A 20,250-nucleotide genomic window follows, 5' to 3' on the forward strand; every position below is an offset into this window, starting at 1 on the left:
CACACACACACCTGAGTTTTGTCTGTACTTCATTTATTTACTGCATTTATATCTCACCTTTGTCAGCTCTTCCAAAGCGATGCTTCTGCTCTGCTGTTACCTTGAATCTTGTTTATGTCTCTGCAGCACCTTCCATATACGAATCTGAAAATGTTGGGCTGAGCTGCTGGGAATTATTTGACGCCTGTCCTGCCTCCCTGAATCTCAAGCACTGCATGTGTTTGCAGGGGGAGGGGGCCTACATGTCAGCCTCCTCCTCTGAATTCTGTAACAGACGAGTGAACAAATCTCAGAGTTTCACAGTAATGAAGAGAAGAAGCTGTTTCTCTGGAATGAACCTGTGGAGACATTTGGCTCCCCCCACCTTCACCGTTGGCCAGTGATGTGGCAGGCAGATGAAAAGTTGTGGGGTGGCCACATTGTTTTAACCAGACCAGATGCTGCTCTGTGTGTCTCCCTGCAATTTTTATATTTGTAAAGATTTGATATTGTTGTCCCTCCAAGCAAAAAGGAAAGAGCGATCTAGCAGAGACTCCCAGAAGGTAATGGATAAACATAAAAACCGGCCTTACAGGAGATGTCTCCACCGTTGCGTAGCACTGTCTGTCTGGAGCTGTCAGCTGACACAGATGGATGTGGCTGCATCTGTGATCATGGAAGATGGGTGTCCGTGCCCAGGGAGCCGCTGGGCTGGCTTTAGGTGCTTAAGCAACCAGTATTGTATGGATGCTCACATCCTGAAGAAACTTGAAACATTTTTTTTTTTAAAAAGTGTCATATATTAGCAAACAATTCTTCTTCAAATGGACTCTTTTTGAATCATGTTGCTGGCATCCCATGAGGGTCTCATTTAGTTTCATATTAAATTCAATATTTCTGACATATTGCAAAACAACAACAACCACACACACAAGATCAAGCCAAGAATATACTCATGAAAAAGTAAAGAGGAAGTACATCACCAAGAATAAGGACACCTCCTGCTTTTTAAAGAAAGCCAGCTATGCAATCTTCCTCCTCAAATGCATGACAGCAACCCCTGACTCTTGGCTCTCATACCCTCTCTACAAAACCAGCTTCCTTCCTTTTCTTTTCATGCCCAGTCTTGGCTGAAAACTGGGGCAGGATGACAATCACACATGTACAATAACTGTTCTCTAACAGTCTTATAGAAGGGCTCTGATACATATTTGTGGCTTCTGTATCCAAGTTGTCCATGATTAAACTACTCCTGATTTTATTCTTCTTGGTGGTTTTTTGGCCTGGTATAAGGAGAAAGATTTCTGAAATTAGTTCTGGAATAGGAGCTTTAATATTCATTCATTGAATTTATATCCCACATTTTTTATTCAAGGAGCTCAAGGTAGGGTAGATGGTTCTTTCCCTCCTCATTTATTCCCCACAACACCCCTGTATGGTGCCAGTATGGTGTAGTGGTTAAGAGCGGTAGTCTCGTAATCTGGGGAACCGGGTTCGCGTCTCCGCTCCTCCAGATGCAGCTGCTGGGTGACCTTGGGCCAGTCACACTTCTCTGAAGTCTCTCAGCCCCACTCACCTCACAGAGTGTTTGTTGTGGGGGAGGAAGGGAAAGGAGAATGTCAGCCGCTTTGAGACTCCTTAAAGGGAGTGAAAGGCGGGATATCAAATCCAAACTCTTCTTCTTCTTCTTATTCTGTGAGGTAGGTTAGGCAGAGAGGTAGTGACTGGCCCAAGGTTACCCAATGAGTTTTGTGGCTGAGTGGAGATTTGAACCCTGGTCTCTCCCTGGTCTTAGTCCAACACTTTAACCACTGCACCACACTGCCATGTGTGTTAAGCAGCATTTTATTAGGTTCCTTTGCATTGTTCCCACCCTTTGTTACACTGATGCATGTCTTGCTAAAACACTGCACAAAAAAAGCACTCCACAATGGCTCTGCTCTGCCTCTACCATCAAAGGCATATGCATCTGAATACCAGCTGCTGTGGATTATACAAATCATCACACCAAAACAGGTGTACAAATCACACTACAATTGCTTGTAGATATGCTTCTGTGGGTTTTAAAAAAATCATTGCATGTGCATTAGTGATGTGGACGGGGTAGGATTTTAAAAAGGACTGAATTCACTCTGAATTCTGAAGAGAAACTTGTCCAAAAGGGATGGAGGAGGATCAATGCATCCATTCTGCTTTGGAAAGAAGACCAGGTAATTCAGAACTCCCAAACCAGGGGAGAAATAAAGACAATTCTGGAGGCCTCCAGAGGCCAGGGCACCTGTTACCATTTCACATGTGACCAGCAAGTTCTCTCTTGCTATCATGACACCATCCCATCGCATTGTGAATTTTCATGCTTTCTCCTAATGACTGCTAGAGAGAGGGGGCAAAGAAACTTTCCACAGCATGTGGGAATTAACCAGGACCAGCCCAAGGCCTTCAGACAGGCAGGCAGAAGGTCCCAGATTCAATCCTTGGCATCTTTTCCGATGATCTTCCTGAGGGGAGAAGTGACGGCTGCCCACAAGAAAACAGTTCTTCCAACGTAGAAAGTTGCTTTATATGGAGTCACACCATCGTCCCAGGATTCCAGACATGGCTGCCTCCCAGCAGTTTTAGGATAGCGCGACTGCTTCTGCCACACTGGGCACACTGCCATGGGGGGGGGGCACAACAATGATGTCAAACTGAGCATGAGAGGCGGGGGAGGGGACCAAATATTAGCATTGCAGAGGGCACTGCTGAAGCTTGCGAGGCCAAAGTCTCCACAGCTCCCAGCCCTTCCTGGAGGCGCCAGGGGTGGAACCTGGGGCCGCCTGCATGTAAAGCAGATGTTCTGTCATTGAGCTGCAGATCGAGCCCCAAGATGGGGAAGGGAAGACTTCAGAAACAGAGAAAGGAGGACTGAGTGCACTCAGGGACCATGAAATATTGATTGAAAATATTACAGAGGGACAGGATGAGAAACTGGGGAGGAGGGCCGGGGGAAGGTGGAATTGGGTGAGTGGAGCACTGAACAGAAGCACCCAAAAGGAAATGTTTTGTTTAGGTATCCAGGATTTTAATATAGATGCAGTTTGAGGATAGTGTGTCAACCCCGAAACAAAAAGTAGCAGCAAAGTAATTTTGAGTATTGGACCCTCCCCCCCCCCCCATTATCGTGGGTGCTTAGGGTGATTCCAGATGCTGTTGGGCTCCAAATCCCATCACCCCCGTTGCATCCCAGTGATGACAGTGGCTAGAGAGATTTCACTCTGTCTGTCTGTCTGTCTGATAGTGCTACTACAGCAGCCATTCCCAGCAGGGTGCCCTGCTTGACTTCAGTCCTACCAGCCCCAGCCAGCATGGCCAAGAGGAAGGGATGATGGGAGTTGTGGTCCAATTGCAAAGGGAGAAACACAGATTCCCCATTCCTAGGGGGGAGAGTTATATGGACCAAAAGGAGTACTGAAAATCCCCATAAAAAGGTAAAGGACCCCTAACAGTTAAGTCCAGTCGCGGACGACTCTGGGGTTGCGGTGCTCATCTTGCTATACTGGCTGAAGGAGCCGGCGTTTGTCCGCAGACAGTTTTTCCGGGTCATGTGGCCAGCATGACTAAGCCGCTTCTGGCGAAACCAGAGCAGCGCATGGAAACGCCGTTTACCTTCCCGCCTGAGCGGTACCTATTTACCTACTTGCACTTTGACGTGCTTTTGAACTGCTAGGTTGGCAGGAGCAGGGACCGAGCAACGGGAGCTCACCCCGTCGTGGGGATTCGAACTGCCGACCTTCTGATCGGGAAGTCCTAGGCTCTATGGTTTAGACCACAGCGCCACCTGCGTAGCTCCTAAAATCCCCATAGTCCTGTGATATCCCCGGTCTGTGAATTTGGGGTCTCCTGCTCAAAGCGGGGCAGTTGAGTGCTGTGTCACAGTGCTGTCTGCGGCTGATGGGAGTTGTAGCCCAAAAGCATTCCCTGGGCACCAGCTTGACAAAAGTCATTATAGGAGTTGTCTCCTGGTGAGACTCTTCCTGTTACTTTTCTATATACATGTTCTTTCATAAGCAAAATACACCACCCAAAACAGAACTTTGTTAAATGACCCCCAACTGTTTTTCTTTAGTTTTAGAATTTATGCTTTTATTCATTTAGGATGTCCATGTGGCCCCTGGAAGGTTGTGCACGAGGGAACTTGGCTCTTGGCATAAAAACCATTGTCCCTCAGACCTTGTGGGGGGCCAGACTGTATGTTGCCATGATTATGACCCACATTTTTGGCAAAACACCTTATTGGGACCAGCCCCAACGTTGCCCAAATGTGACTTTTTGGGGGGGGGGTGTTCCCTCATACACCCACGCTGCTTCCTTTGCATTTTATACATTGACAGTTCTTATTTCTCTCGTAAGGTGGGGTGGGTGTGGGTGGGGGGCTGAGGTAAGCGTGCCATTCCTGTCAGCCCTGGAGAGCGTGTGCGCATGCGTGGGTGAAGGGAAAAGCCATTGGCCACGCCAAGTCAGGCTGGCGCCGCTCAAGCAAAAACGTTCTTTTCCCCACGTGAGGGAAGATGAGGCGGTGGTGGTGGCGATTTACCTTTCCTTGGCTCGCACCGTGTAGCTCATGAGCGGCCTCCCCAGCAGAGCGCAGAGCTGCATTGGAGTGCAGCCGCCCAGGCGCTCCCCGCTTCCTCCACCGCTGCCACAGACTCCGGCGGGCGTCGCTCCCGAGGCGCCTCTGAGCCCCTGCCGCCGCAACTGCCCTTCCTGAAATCCAAACTGTGGCTCCTTTTCCCTCTCCCCCACCCCGGAAGAAAAGATTGCTGCGCGTGCGACGGGCGGAGAAGGGGCTTGTCTTCAGCAGCCGCCTGCCTCACTTTTGACCCCCAAACCTGGCTGAGTCACAAAAACCATTGTGCATGCGCACGCTATGCCGGCTGCCTGGATCCCACACCGTCCGCGGGCCGGATCTAGAAAGCACATATGCAGGCCGGATCTAGAAAGCAATTGGGCCTGATCTGACCCGCGGACCATAGTTTGCCAACCCACGGCCAAGGCGAAGAGCCACTTCAAATAAATAGGTAAATATGGTTTTTGCTGCTAAGGTTATCTCTAAACATCAGACCTGATACTTATATGTCAGCAGAACCGTCTGACGGAGCAGATAGGACGTTCTAGAAAAGCATGCATGCCTTGTGATGGGAAAAGGGACTTCTGTAAAAATGCAACCATTGCAGCCCAGAGTAGGAAACAATGAGGTTTCGTAACACAGCGGAAGAAGACTGTTAGGAAGCCAAGCTGCTGCTGGTTCTCATTTAGTGATCTTTAGTACAGGTTGAGGCTCAGAGCGACAGTTCAAGCACAGTGCTCAGAATTTAGTCTTCTTTTCTGCAAACAGGAATCTTCTGGGCTTATCACTCTGGTAGGGAAATGAATTACATGAAGGTTTATTTCAAAAGGAAGGCAGAGAGAGATTTTTAGGTAGTCTAGCGAGCAGTTATGCACGAGGGTAATTGAAAAGGCAAGCTTTGCACCCTGGAAAGTTCATCTTCAGCTTGGATTTTAATCTGAGCTGGGGAAGAAATCAGGGCTCTTTCCCCACTTCCCACCTGCCACACCTCCTTCAAAACACCCCCTCCTCTTCACTGCTGTTCCATCAGGGGCATCATGGGAGGGACGGAATCATAGAATCATGGAATTGTGGAGTTGGAAGGGACCCCAAGGATCATGTAGTCGAAGTCCCTGCATTGCAAAAATATGCAGCTGACTCAAAAGGAGATCAAACCAGCAATTTTGGTGTTATCAGCACCACAAACTATCCAATTGAGCTAATGCAAAACTCTTTCCCCGCTCCCTTTTGCCTTGCATGCTGCTATGCTGTGACCCAGACACCAGGAGCACTGGGAAGTATGAATTTCTCAGTGTTTCTGACCTTGCTAACTGCATTTCCCAGCCAGGTGCCTAATTTGCAGCCGAAGCAGTGTGCTGGGCACCAGAAAGGCATGTGGAGAGAATGGAGAGCAGGAAAAACTTCTATTCCAACACTCTGCTGCCACCACTGGATAAGGGAAGTGGGCACATGTTGGGATCTGGGGGAAGGATTGGGCCCTGTTCCATCCCGGGTGACACCAAAGGGGTGCAAGTGCAACAGGACCTGATTTGGATTGGTGCTGGGTTTGGATGAGCGGAGCTATTTTATGCAAGCTGAGTAGAGTTTACCTTTTGGCTTGCCTTGCATTCTGCTTCTTTTCCAGGACTGAAGTGAATTTGTTCATAGGTGTTCTCTGCAGTGAAGACATTCCTTTTTGAGGAAAAGGCTTTGGAGAACGGATCAGGGCTCTTTTTGCATGGATTCACAGTATAGACCTGTGCCTTAGAGGATCTCCCAGTCTTCACAGAGATTTGATCATAAGTCTCTTTGGGCTGTATTAGTGAAGACTGGAGAAGCTTTTCTGAATTGGGGTCATGGGTGATGCCCTTTGACCAAGTAAAAGGAATCTGTTCATAAGTATTGCTTGCCTCATCAAGATCATCACCATGGAGGGGTGCTGTGGATTTAGGGTGTTTCATCTTAATAATCTGCCCATGCATGTTTCCCCTTGGCAAATCTGGCAAACTCTGGGGGTGGTTTGGTTCCTGAGGCTCTTTCTCAAACACAAGAGAGCTGGCATAGGCTGCAAATGGAGACTGCGACCCCCAGAGTTCTGAGGAGGTCACAGGCTTATTAGGTAACTTAGGAGACAGCTTGGGAGGAGCTGAAGCAGGAGGGCTTAGCATTGCTTTCTTGGGTGTAGCAACAGAGGATGGACCACTGGTGGGGGCAGGGAATGCCAAACAGCTCTTGTCTTGGTCTCGGCTAATTATGGAGTAAGTAGTTTCTGGATGGGAGTTTTCTGTGACTTTTTTGCCATATAGACTATCAGATTGCTTAGTCAATGCAAACACGGTACTTGTTTTTTTCTTGTAGGGAGAGGCACTAACTTGGCCGGGTTCTTCAGGCTTTGGCAAACTGTCCACCAACACTTTGCACATGTATTTTGGCACCTCCAGGCTCCTGTTGTCTAACGGGTGTTTCTTCACTGCTGAATAAGCAATGCTTCCTTCGGTTCCAAAGTCTTCCTCAAAGGTTTCTGCCATTAGCAAGCAGCTCTTGTCTGGCACCAGTGGGGCTGCTTCGGGGTCCTGCTGAGATAGAAAGGGGCAGGAAAGCAAGAAGAAGTGGCTGAGATTAATGTCCAGTTCTTAAACAAGGATTTTAAGATGAGAGAGGACAGTGATCTTTTCAAAGAACATCAAAAAGAGCTCTAGTGAGTCAGGCCATTGGCTTATCCATTCCAGCATCCTGTTCCCACAGTGGCCAACTGGATGCCTATGGGAAGCCCTGAGGCAGGACCTGAGCACAGCTCTCCACTTCTGATTTCCAGCAACCAGCATATGGAGGCATATCACCCCCCCCCAGTAGAGGTACAACACAGCCATCCTGCCTCGTAGTCAGTAGGGGTGAAGAAAGAAGTTTGATTCAGTTCACATTTCAAGGAACCTACATAAAGAATTTCACTGGCTACTGGCTATGTTCCTGGTTTTGGTGTGTGAAGCCCTATAGAGCTTGGGATCAGGATACCTGAAAGATGGTCTCATCCCTTCTATACCTAGTTGATCACTAGGCTCTTCAGGTGAGGGTGACCAGCAGATGCCATCTTACCAGAAGGTCCATTCTGCGCAACATAGGAACCAGGCCTTTTGTGTGGTCGCACCTCCTCTTTGGAATTTCCTCCCCTTGAATATTAGGCACTGTCTCTCTTACCTTTCCGGCACCTACTGAAGACCTTCCTCTTCCAACTTTTAAGTAGAGCGAGGGTTTGCCTCTTTTAGTAATTGGTCTGTTTAAAGCCATTTAAACTACTGAAAACCACTGCCAGCATCTTTCTAACAGTAGCCACTCAGAGCTTTTTCCTCAAGAAAAATCTACCTCTGGGCTCAGCTTCCGGTTCTCCCTTGACAAAGACTCCTGCTGCTCCTGAAGCTTTTTCCTGGGTGTCACTGGCTGGGGGCTGCTGTCTTCTTTTGCTGGCCTGGAGGCTGGTGAGCTGCCAGACACTTCTCTGGTCAGCTCCGAAATGGTGCTTGCAGAGCTTTGCTGGAAAGCTCTTGGCTGATGCACAGAGATTTCATCATAGATGCTTCTTTCCTCTTGCTATCAGGGTATGGAAAAGAAATAGAAAGGGGGATAACAGTAGTTAGATTTGCAAGAGGATTTGGAGGAAAAATGGAATGCTGAATTAGATGGACCTTTGCTCCAAGGAATATGTCACTTTCAGTTTTTCTCAACTTTTCATTTTTCCAGCCTTAAATGTTAACACATAGAGTTTTCAGGCAGCTGTAGAAGTTAAATGAATCATTTCCTGGAGCATCCCTGCAGTTGAAAGAATACAAAGCCCAGTGTCCCTTGACCCCCATAACCTCCTTGTCCACCCCACACCCCTCAAACTACAGCCCCCCCGGCCTGCCTGCACCCTGCCAGCTACAGCCTTCCCAACCACCCCAAACCCCCAGGGCCTGCTCCTTCTCAGGGTCTCAGCATGGCAGCTGGATGGGTGGCTGCCAGGCCGGAGAGTCAAAGCTTCCCACGGTGGCACTGGCAGTGTCAGCAGTGGTGCCCCCCTTGTGCCACTCCCCCTTTCTCCTCCCCGGGGCCTGGTGCAAGACTTTCCCCCTCTTTCCCTCCACCCACCTTCTCCAACTTGGGCAGAGGAGGTGGCGGCGGAGGAGGAGAAGGCCTCACTTGGCAACTCTCTCTACCTCTGCTTCCCCCAACACCAAGCCATTTGCGGTTAGTGTATCTCTATGAAGATGGGAATTTGGGACTCTGTATGAGAAAGTGAGAAGCCGTGATGGTTTAAGGGTTTTTGTGACGGTCCCAGCATTTTGGGGGCAGTTGGAGACTATGCCCTAGACTTGTGTTTTCTAGTCCAACCTTCAGGATCAAACTCCAATAACAAAGTTATAAAAAGGTAAAGGTACCCCTGCCCGTACGGGCCAGTCGTGACCGACTCTAGGGTTGCGCGCTCATCTCGCTCAAGAGGCCGGGAGCCAGTGCTGTCCGAAGACACTTCCGGGTCACGTGGCCAGCGTGACTAAGCTGCATCTGGCGAGCCAGCACCAGCGCCGCACACAGAAACACCGTTTACCTTCCCGCTAGAAAGCGGTCCCTATTTATCTACTTGCACTTAGGGGTGCTTTCGAACTGCTAGGTAGGCAGGAGCTGGGACCGAACGACGGGAGCTCACCCCACCGCGGGGATTCGAACCACCAACCTTTCGATCGGCAGGTCCTAGGCTCTGTGGTTTAACCCACAGCGCCACCCGTGTCCCCAACAAAGTTATAATAAAACATAAAAACAACACAGAACATCAAGCATGAAAATGCACCCCCAACCCCCCAATAAAACCCAACAAAATCCTGCAAATTATGTCAGAAAGTTAAAATAGGCTATAAAACGTGTTGAAACATCTGGGCACATAAAGAGGTGCTTATCCAATTTTAGGGTACCATCATGTCCAGATGAACTGGATTGTTGATCACATTGCTGTACTTGACTAAAAGCAACAGGATGACTCTATCTGTGGTTGCTTTTGGCAAAATGTAATGCTCAGATCAGCAATTCAGTTCACATGATGACTATAGGAAGGATTATATTTTTGAAACAAAGTCTCTAATGCTTGACTCACATTTGGACAGGCCATAGTCAGATTTTCTCCAAAAGGCTCTATCTTGGAAGTCTGGTAGTAGCTTATGAGCTCCGCAAGGCTTGGATGGGTCTGGGTGTCCCCTGATATGACATAACATCCATTCCGTTGACAACTGATGACAAAATGGCGGCATCGATCTTTTCCCCTGCAGTCAAAAGAAGTGCCCCTTTTAGGACTAGGCAGAGAGGAATTTCCACTGGTCTAGGAGTGTGGGCAAAGGGAGCAGAAGATCTGGGCGCATTGTTAGTGACAGGTCCTGTACCCTCAGGCAGCTACTAAGTCTGCTTCAGAGAACATGATTCATGTCCTTGACTGTGACGGGGGCAACTCAGCTCCATGCACAGCCTGAAAACAGGGCTTGACCAGGGATGCTTCCAATGTCCTCCTCATTTAAATTTCAACCTGAATTAGCAAAGCACTCAGCCCATACAATCACTCAACACATTAAAAAATATATATTTTATTTTAATAATAATAATTTTATTTATATCCTGCGCATCTGACTGGGTTGCCCCAATACAATAGAAATGTTTGAGAGATTCAGAAATGAACAATAGCTTTCCTGTTTGACATCGTATGGTCCACAACTCAATACAGCATACATGTAAAGCATTATTATACTACTTTTAACAGCCACGGAGAAGCTTGGGAACTGTAGTTTATAGTTTATCAAGGGTGCTGATCTCACAGAGCTGCAGTTTCCAGCACCCATAACAAACTACAGTTCCCAGGATGCTCCATGCCTGTAAAAGTTCTTTAAGCGTATGATTTGGAGGTAACCCCAGTTGATCCTTCGTTGTTCTGGGTTTCCTAACTTTGTCTGGATTACTGTGCACCCAGGTTGGCATCTATCACCATGTCTTGTGGCAGTGAGTTCTAGAGTTTAACTATTTTCTCTGTTCAGAAGTGCTTATTTCCGTCTGTCACAAATCTCTCACCATTTAGCTTTGGTGGACAATCCCTGGTTCTAGTATTAATGAGAAAGAGTGAAAAACATCTCTCCTGTCAGTTTCTCCACAACAGACATGCTTTTATAAACTACTATCGTGCCCCCAACCTGCTTCACCTTTTCTTCCTAAACTAAAAAGCCACAAATGATTGTGACCTTTCCTCATACAGGAGTTGCTCTAGACCCCCCATCATATTGGTTGCTCTGCTTTGCATTGCCCACTTCTCTCCAATAGCCTTTTTTAGTAACTGCCACCAGAACTGTTGGCATTTGCGGGTAAAGCCCAACCACACTAGCAGCAACCAAGAGACCTCTCCAGGATACAAACCTGGGCAGTGTGCAGGGGTGTCCTGGGCTTCCCAGAGAACAAGACCTCTCTTGGCCTCACTGATGTGGTCCAAAGGAAAGCAGAGCAAGACGTTGGGCACCAGCTTGGCTGCAGGAGTTGCTGGAAGGAGGCAGACAAGGCGCCATCCAACCGTCTTAGGGACTCCACTCCGAATTTGTGTAGGGTTTACTCCTTAGCCTTTTCTTCTTCTGAAGATATTCCACAAGGCAGCAGAGCTTTAGGATCAGAGTTTTCCTTCTCCTAGATGGGCTCCCTAGGTGGACAAGCCCCATCTGCCCCTCACATCCCTTTATAGCATGGGCAGAAACTGCCTTCTTAACCGTTGGGCACACCCTTGGACTCATCCACTCCATCTGCCAAAGCCTGTCTTCGCATGCAGGGGAAGACACAACTCTCTGAGGGTTTGAGTCCCATTAGCTACCCACACCTGGTTGAACTGGCCAGTCAAAGCCATTCCTGGGATTGTGGCCACTGTTGCATGCTGACAGCTTCTAGGAGCCACAGGTGAGAGCTGAGTGCAGGGTGAGGACCAAAGGTGGACAAAGTACCTCAGAAGGAAGGAGCAGGACATGTTCCCAACCAAAGGTACTGTCCCTCCGCTAACACATGACACACCCACCAGAACTGTACACATTTACAAATCAGGCCAGTTGCTGCTTCTGAACAATTGTCAAGGCAGCTCCATATGTGCAGCACTGCAGTAGTCCAGAAGTCCTGCCTGGAAGTCAGTGGGGCGCAAAAAACAGAAAGGTACAGAATAGGGACCTCCATGATCATAGGCTTCATTTGGCCTGTTAAAAACTTCAAAGCACCCTAGAAAATGTTCCTAAGAGCCACTAGCTCCCATAAGATAAATTTCATTCTTTCGTTTCTCTTATTTGTTTACAACATAGCAAGTATAATAACAGATGCCAAATGATATCTAGCGGTAAACAAATTTCCATACCAAAATCAAACATAATAAATTAACATCACAAAGGTTCTGCTTAGCACATGAGGGTTTACCTTATTATACATTAGTACATTAGAAAAAGACTGCATTTTTCGTGGGAGAAGTTATCTTGTTGGCTGTGCTCTGCTTCTCATCATATATTTAATTCTTTTAAGCAGAGCAGTACCAGAAGCCTGAATACTGACCTTCTGTATAAGAAGGAGTACCTCTTCATGGAAAGTCACCACAGAAGGATTGAATTCAGACATAGCATTTGAGAGAAGAGATGGACAGAGCCCGTCATAAGGCTTTGGGTGTGCAATAAATGCTTTTCATTTGACAACAAATGAGCCACAGTGACAGAAGCCACCATGCAGAGACTCATCAAGGGCCTTCGACACATTAACACGTCTGAATTTGCATGACTACTTCTTTCACCATTTGTGGTATGACTAGCAAACTATCTGAATGGTCTCGATCAGGAGTCAGTTTTCTCTGAACAATCGGCTGCCTAAGGACTGGAGTTGCTCTTATGTCACAGAAAGTGATGCTTTGAAGAGGAGCCAGGCTCCACCATAGGACTGGGGAATCCTCCCGTGGTCGCTGGGCTGCAACTCCTAGTATTCTTGGCCATTGGTCCCGCTGGCTAAGGCTGTGGGGAGCTGGAGTCCAACATCCCTGCTTTGTAACAAAATGGACAGCATCAAAGCTTCAAGGGTCTCACAGTTGTGGGGCAGAGGTGTCCATGCCATGTCCTGGCCATGCTGAGGACATCACAAATGGCACCCTGAGAGGAGAAGGCACTTTCCCACAAATCAACTCAGAAGCCTGTAAAAATCCATGGAGAATAAGGCTATTAAGGGCTGCTAGCCACACCAGTCACTATACAGTTTTTCAGAAGGTGGCTGAAAGAAGGCAGAAATAGTTCCTGCTGAAACTCTACTGGCATGGAGTTCCACAGGGCAAGTTGCCAGAGGGAAGCTGCCATATCCCATATACTTACCAAACAATCGCTTAAGGATGGTAGACCAGGATCCATCCCCACCCCACTTATAAACCTTGGGCCAAAATAATCATTTCAGTGTCAACAGAGCGAAACAATATCACCAATGGATCTCACCACCTGTAGATGAAACCTGCAGAATTTGATCCAAAATCAACTCACAGTAAATCCACTGAAGTTAATGGACATGCCTAACTTAGTTACCCTCATTTCAGCAGGTCTATTCTGAGTAGAACTTGATTCAATTCAGTCTTAGGAGGGACAACTGAGAGTATTGCATCACAGTATTGCATTTCCTCCTGATTGCAGTCAGTGGCCTCAAATAACATGCATCTCTGGAATTTGTTCCCGGTTGCCCCATCATTCCTTCTCTTTCCAGTGCTCGGGTGACACGCTGCTCCCTGAGCAGTCTACCTAAGACCATCTACACACAAGAGAGAACGCTTTCAGGAGGCTTGAAGGGGCCCAGGGCTTTCAGAAGAACACCAAATTTATATAGAGGCAGCAACCCTTGGGTTGGCCATCCACCCAAACCACCCCATGGGGACTGAGTGGCCACAGAAAACGGGCTGCCTATTGGAGGAGAATGGCAGAGAGCGAGAGCAGTGATTCTACATGACATTCTGCTGGAAGTCCAAAACAAACAAACAAACAAAAACCCAGTATAAGACAATTTGAAAATGGTGACATTTTCCAGCCCAAAGAGACAATCTAAACTCAAAAGCTTACCTGTAGGAGAGGATGTATCCAAACGATCTCTCATTTAATCGGATGAGAAAACTGCCAAAGCTTTTTTCTTTCAGCTGCTCTTCAGTTTGCCTGTACAAAGAGACAGCTTCTTTTATAATGTCACAGCCTGATTTGGTACAGAAGTAGAGGTTAGACATAAAAGATTCTGTCAGTTTTTGTTTTTTCTCCATTTCTCATTTTTCCAATTGTAAATTCAGTTCTTAACATTTCCACATCAGTTTGCATTTTTTAAAAGTCCTCAAGAAAAGTGGATCTAATAAATCCTATCCCGATGATCTATTCACTAACCCACAGCAACCCTAGCATGGACTCTCCTGTTAAGCACATTTTCTTTTCTTAATAAAAAGAGAAAGGTACAAAACCAGCAGCCTCCCATCAATCCCAAATCATCTAGTTCAAAAGACAGTGGCAATTAACTAAAACATTCATTTCAGTGCTTTTCTCCTTACTTCCTTGTAATGAATCCATGGAACCATTCTGGCAAGCTGCCGTCCTGTAACATCAGAGGAACTTGCGCCTGCAGAAACCACCTCAGCACCAGGTCCCTGAGCATTTCGGAGGGCTGGTTCTCAATTTCCAGGCTGGCTTCCATCCCTCAAGCAAATTGCTGGTGCCTACTATTTATCCCGAGATGGAAACAGCTGAAAGGGGAGGGGAGGAAAGGAAGAGTTGCATGGTGTGCATTATAGCCTCCTAGATATCTCATTTGCTTACAGCTTTCTCTTCCTAAGAGTAAAAATATAAACAGAGGATCATGTTTCCTCAATAGCAGGGATAGCATGCAATTTTACTTTGGGGCAACTCATGTGACTTTCAAATTGTCTGACAGAGCCTGAACCTCTAGCTATTGTATTTTGTTGCATTTTTATCCTACCCTTTTCTCCAAGGAGCTCTAGGTGACAAATACAGCTCCCCTACTCCTTATTTAATTTCCACAACAACCCTGTGAAGTAGGCCTGAGGTCACCCAGTGAGTTTCACCGCTGAGTGGGGAAGCAAACTCTGGTCTCCCAGGTCACAGTCCAACACTCTAACCATTGCACTTCACTGTTAGCAGAGGTCCAGCAGCTCTTCTTGTTAACCTGGTGATCCAATCAATGTCAATGCACCCCATGCCAAATCCTGGCCAATGCACTAACAAGGCCCACATGTGACCCCTAGCAGCTGTTATTCAGAAGCATATCAGTTGCAACAGGGGAGGCAGAACCCAGCCATCATGGCTGTAGCCATTAGGAATGCGGGGAGAAATTGGATTCCGTCCTTAGTTAAAGGTGGACCTACATAAAGAATGGAAAGAACCGTACCGGCTGCCGAGCTAAGGTCAGGGTACTGGCTTTGGTGTGTATCACTTGGAACTGGAAGCAGCGTCTCATCCCTTATATCCAATTGATATCCAATTGATCAATGAGCATTGCAAGGGAGCATCTCCTGCAAATGCCGTCTGCTCAGGAGGCCCATCTATGTAATGTTGGAATTGGGCCTTTTGTGTGGTGGCTCCTCCCCCTGGGAATCCCCTCCCTGTGAATATTAGGCAGGTGCCATCTCTGTTGCCTTTAAGCATCCACCGAAGATCTTCCTCTTCCAGCAAGCCTTTTAAGTTGGGATCTTTCCTAGTCCAGATCCATACTGGAATTGTTTATAAGATGTTACTCATCATTGCCAGCCCAGGGTTCCATTGGGCAGAAGGCTGGGATGTAAATTTAATAAGCAATCAAAGAACAAACAAGCACTATTAGGGTGGATAACATTTTTCAGGCTAAGGGCCACATTGTGCCATGGTCAACCCTCCAGGGGCCACATGCCAACATTCTGTTTTTTAAAAAGTACACTAGATGGGGTTCTGCAGGGTTGTCACAAAAACCTTTTGACATCATAGAGTCAAAGCAGGAAGAACCAAAATTTTGTTTTTTTAAAATATAATTTTGAGGGTTTCTGAAATATACTCAGAGTCGCAAAGTGATTTCATGCTCTTTATTCAGCTCATAGTGGTGAGGAGGAATGAATGAAAGTCCCCTCAAAGTATCTGCTTTATATACATTATTTACACAATGGGCTGCACATGATTGGCTAATTCCGGAATTCTACTGTAAGCCAATCAGGTTGTGGATTCACTTCTATCTGGAGAATGATTGGGTGGTTCCTGCCAACCAATCATACTGCTGCATTGTTCTAGGACCAATCAGACTGCTGCATTCTGAATCCTATTGTTCTAGGACCAATCAGACTGCTGCATTTTGGATCCTATTGTTCTAGGACCAATCAGACTGCTGCAGTTTGGATCCTATTCAACTCAGTACATAACACCCCTCCCCTCTAAGTTCCAGTCCTGCCTGGGAGGTTGCATTCATTTGTAGTCCTCAAGGTACGCTGGCGCCTACATATGCGTTGCGGCCTGGGGTGTTCCTTGGTCAGGGGTTCTGGTTCTGGCTCATACTGCTGCATTGTTCTAGGACCAATCAGACTGCTGCAGTTTGGATCCTATTCAACTCAGTACATAACACCTTCTCTGGTGAACTACAAAAACATTGTGTGTGTGTGTGTGTGTATGAGCAGTGACGGAGCTTCATGCTCTGGCACCGGGGGGGGGGGCGTGGGGTGGCAGATAGCAGGCAGGGGCAGGGCTGGCACACGTCTTGAGGGCATGGTGTGCCGCCTGCAGGGGCATGATGCGCATCCTGGGTGCGTGACGCGCCGCCTGCGGGGGCATGGCGCCCAGCGCGGGAGGGGGGCAGCTGCGATGGCACCCCACAGGATCGTGCTGCCGGGGGTGGTGCGCTCCCCCTGCAATCCTCTTCCTCTGCCAGTGTGCACGAGTGCACATGCGTGGCTCAGAGCCTGTTGTTTTGCCAGCCCTGATATAGTAACACTTGGAGAGGTGTTCAGACAGTGCCAACTAGTGGCCACTAAGAGGAACACCATACTTCCAGGGGCCATTTTTTTGTACCCCACCCCAGAAATGCACCTCCTGGGTCTAGAAAACTGGCAAAACATGCCTGTGTGAGAAAGCATTTCAACTCATTTTCAGCAGACACAGGAGGAAAAAACTTATTTTGCTCACTTCCCCTCGTTCTGCACAGCTGTTAAAAGTGTGCATTAAATAATAATAAATAATAATAAATTTTATTTATATCCCGCCCTCCCCAGCCGAAGCTGGGCTCAGGGCAGCTAACAACAATCGCATGTCTCCTTCTGTGTTCTCCAGAACTCTTCTCAGGCTGGATGGCAAAGACGGGGTTTTTTCCGCGGGGTGTGTGGAATTGGCAGGACGCTAAGCAGAGTGTTCGTATTTGGCCAGGCTCCAGATGGGAATGTTGGAGGCTGCAGCAGATGCTCCAACGAGGCTCCGTTTGGTTACCCCAAGGGCTGCTGGGGTGATGGGGCAGACAGTGGTTGATTTTCCCACCTCTGGGAATATAAAGCCCAACCACTGCTCAGTTCTGTCTCCGTTGGAGCCAAAACACCCAGATAGTTTGAAAAGGTATATTAGCTTTTCTGTTCTCCTGATCATCTCACCCCCTTCAAAATGGAAGCAGGCAATGTATCTGTATTTGAATAAAGTCCGTTACACTTTTGCATGGTGTTCCTTCATTTGCAAATCTGCTAAAAATAGGGAAAACATGAACTCTTTCCTTATTGGCTCCTTTTCTTATTAGATGAGGCAGTGTGGGCCCAGCACTGCAGACTGACCCTGTCTTTGCACAGCACCCCAGAGGCAAGGGCCCCAAACTGCTTCAGTGGGAGAGATGGGAAGCAGGGCTCATGCCATCAACTCTGCTGAAGGCCAGCTCCGACAGGCAGCTTCTACCTCCGAACGGTTTCCATTTCAGCCAGTTCTTATAAGAACTACTACCGGCTCCTTTTTCCTTTTGTGTTGTGCCTTCAAGATTGTAAGCCTGTTGGCTGGGACTGCCTTATTTTAACTGATTGCTTGTAACATCCTCTGGAAGCTTAGTTGGGTGAAGAGAGTGATAGAAATAATCTAAATAAGCAAATAAATGCCACAGTGCCATGAAGCCTCTTTCAAGTGAAAGGTGTACTGGGTCAAAAGGAGACCATGATAGGGATCACCTGCAACTTTTCTTTCCTTCTCCTTGAAACATGGGGCTACTAATCTGATTAGGTGAGCGATGATGAGGAAATGGGGGCTTTGACCTTCAGCACATTTCCCTTCAATCTACTTCCCCTCCCTTCCCCCATTAGCTATAATTTCTGCAAAGGGCCAAAGCAGGTGCAACATCTGGATTGAGACTGCCTCATCCCCTGCATACCCAACCGATCTCTGCACTCTGCTGGAGAAGGCATCTTGCAGATCCTGTAGCAGGGGTAGGCAAGCTAAGGCCCATGGGCCACAAGCGGCCCGCAGGGGTCGTTTAACCGGCCCATGAGCCGCCCCCGAACCGAGCTGCCCGCTCGGCGAGTCCCCGCGTGCTGTGCTAAACTGGCACAGCGTGGTGCGGGGACTCAGTTCCGCGGTGCTGGAAATCGCATCTGCACATGCGCAGACACTGGAAATCGTGGGCACGTATGCTCACACACACATGCAATTGGGCCCACAGAGGGATCTCCACTGGAATGAACCGGCCCAGGTGAGGTAAACCTTGCCGACCCCTGTCCTACAGTATCAGGAAGTCTGCTCTACACGATGCTGCAACTGAATGTGGTGGCCCCCACCCTTTGCAGTTCCCTCCCACCACATGCCGGACAGACACCTTCTCTATTGTCCTCCTAGAGTGTGCCAAAAAGGGTTTTATCTCAGTTGCTACCTGTACAGGATTGGAATTGATCTTATACATAGGTGCTGTTGTAACACACCCACACACATCTGTTTTATACAGTGCTTTTTTCTTTAAAAAGGTTTAGGGGTAATATCATTTTCCTACTCATATTGAAATACTGCCCCTCCATGAGGTCAAAATTAGATTCACAAAATGTTTAGGGGTATGTGTACCCCTGTGTCCCCCCAGAAAAAAGCACTGGTTTTATATATGCAAATTTTTCAACTGTTTTTATATATGCCATCGTTCTATATATGTTTTAGTGTTTTGCAAATTGCTTTGGGATGCCTCATGGGAAGTGATTCATTAATGGGATAAATAAATAGTGATCAGGGCCATAACACAATTGTCACATTCAACTTGCTTTTGACAGCCTTTTCCTTCTGCAACCGAACCTCCAGGAAAGGCACAGACAGGTGCAGCTTCTTTCTTGACTGCTTCCTGAAATGCACAAGATTTAGAAAGAAGTTAAGTAGTCGAACCTAATATTTCAGAAAAAGGTACATGCAGATGGCTAAAAAAAAACCTGAATGGATGCGGATTTTGTCATTTTAACGAATGTGTAATGCTCATTGTACAGCCCATAAGCTGTCATTAAAATATTGTGAAACCCAGCTTTTGGTTGTCATGTGGTTTTAAAAGAAGAAGCACAAGCACCTGTCCCTCATGAATTCAGAGCTATGCTTGGAAACAGGATGTAGAAGCAAACAAGCATGAAGATTGGCAGCCAGGAAGCCAATCACAAGTCCAGATCTTCTGTGCTGCCAGCTCTGCATTTTGATATATTTAGACCTGCTGCTGTTGGTTGAATTATGACATTACAAGGTTAGGCATCACAGTGGAACATCATGCAAATAATTCCTTTGGCCCTGCGTAAGTTGCTAAAGGAAAAATGCAAATTGGTCTCTGCTAGAAGGAATATAGCCAGCTGGAAAATATGCAAATATGCATCACCAGTACTGTTTCTAATTCTTTGTCTGACTATTGGATACTCTAGCCACCAGTATATCCAAATTTCAGATAAAGCACTGGGAGCAGAATTGAAGGTTTGTTGTTGTTGTTGTTTAGTGGTGTCCGCCTCTTTGTGACCCCCTGGACCCCTCTAGCACGCCAGGCCCTCCTGTCTTCCACTGCCTCCCGCAGTTTGGTCAGACTCATGGTTGTAGCTTCAAGAATTAAAGGTTTACATATTTTCAAACCAGCTTAGAGTCTACAGAGTCCATGATTCCTGGGTATTGCACCTGGAGGTGAACAGGTTCAGGGATGGGGAATGTCTGGCCCTCTAGATGCTCTTGGGCTCCACCTTCCGCCACGTCCTGCAAGTATGGACAATGGTCAGGGATGGTGGGAGTTGTTGTCCATCATTTCATTTCACCATCATCACCTTTGCTATGACAAATCTCGATTCATGCCGTTGGATCTGGAGTTCTCTTCCTGCCACCATAAGGACTCTTTCCAAAGGCAAAATGGGTAGGAATTCTGCTTCTGGGCCAACAGAGAGATCCTGGGTAGGATCTTACAGTTCTAAGAAACCAAAAGGGATGAAGGCCGTGAGATCTCTTTGTAGGAGATTCAGGGGCATCTCCTGATGTCGCTGAGGAAAGGAAGAATCAGCACAAAAAACATAATACTCAAATGGGGGGAAGGGCAAATGGTCTTCTCCAGTGCTTGCTTTCTTTAAAGAAAAAAAAGGTGCCAGTACTCACCATGAAGTTGTGCCACACTTTTAACCTGGGGGGGGGGGAGGTGCCGGTACTGAGAACCCTTGAGTACCCCTAGAAAAACAGTAC

At 47.4% G+C, this 20,250-nt stretch overlaps 2 protein-coding genes across 4 annotated transcripts in view; one reads left to right on the forward strand and one right to left on the reverse strand.

The window, feature by feature from the left end:
• Window positions 1-1,240, forward strand: part of CIB2 (calcium and integrin binding family member 2) — a 53,923-nt gene extending 52,683 nt beyond the window's left edge. For all 3 annotated transcript variants that reach the window (XM_028705900.2, XM_077918404.1, XM_028705901.2), the window contains one exon: window positions 127-1,240. In XM_028705900.2, coding sequence (XP_028561733.1) covers window positions 127-148 — 22 coding nt within the window. In that variant the 3' untranslated portion in view covers window positions 149-1,240. The remainder of the gene's footprint in view (window positions 1-126) is intronic.
• Window positions 1,241-2,866: 1,626 nt separating this feature from the next.
• Window positions 2,867-16,259, reverse strand: SH2D7 (SH2 domain containing 7). The gene is made up of 6 exons (XM_028706661.2): window positions 14,136-16,259; window positions 13,666-13,755; window positions 9,684-9,849; window positions 7,925-8,149; window positions 6,175-7,140; window positions 2,867-5,374 (listed from the first exon to the last, which is right to left on the reverse strand). Exons 1-6 carry the CDS (start codon window positions 14,276-14,278, stop codon window positions 5,324-5,326), a joined length of 1,641 nt encoding a protein of 546 aa, XP_028562494.2. The 5' UTR covers window positions 14,279-16,259; the 3' UTR covers window positions 2,867-5,323.
• Window positions 16,260-20,250: the final 3,991 nt, after the last annotated feature.

The sequence above is a fragment of the Podarcis muralis genome, chromosome 14, assembly GCF_964188315.1.
Source record: "Podarcis muralis chromosome 14, rPodMur119.hap1.1, whole genome shotgun sequence".
Taxonomy (NCBI): Eukaryota; Metazoa; Chordata; class Lepidosauria; order Squamata; family Lacertidae; genus Podarcis; species Podarcis muralis.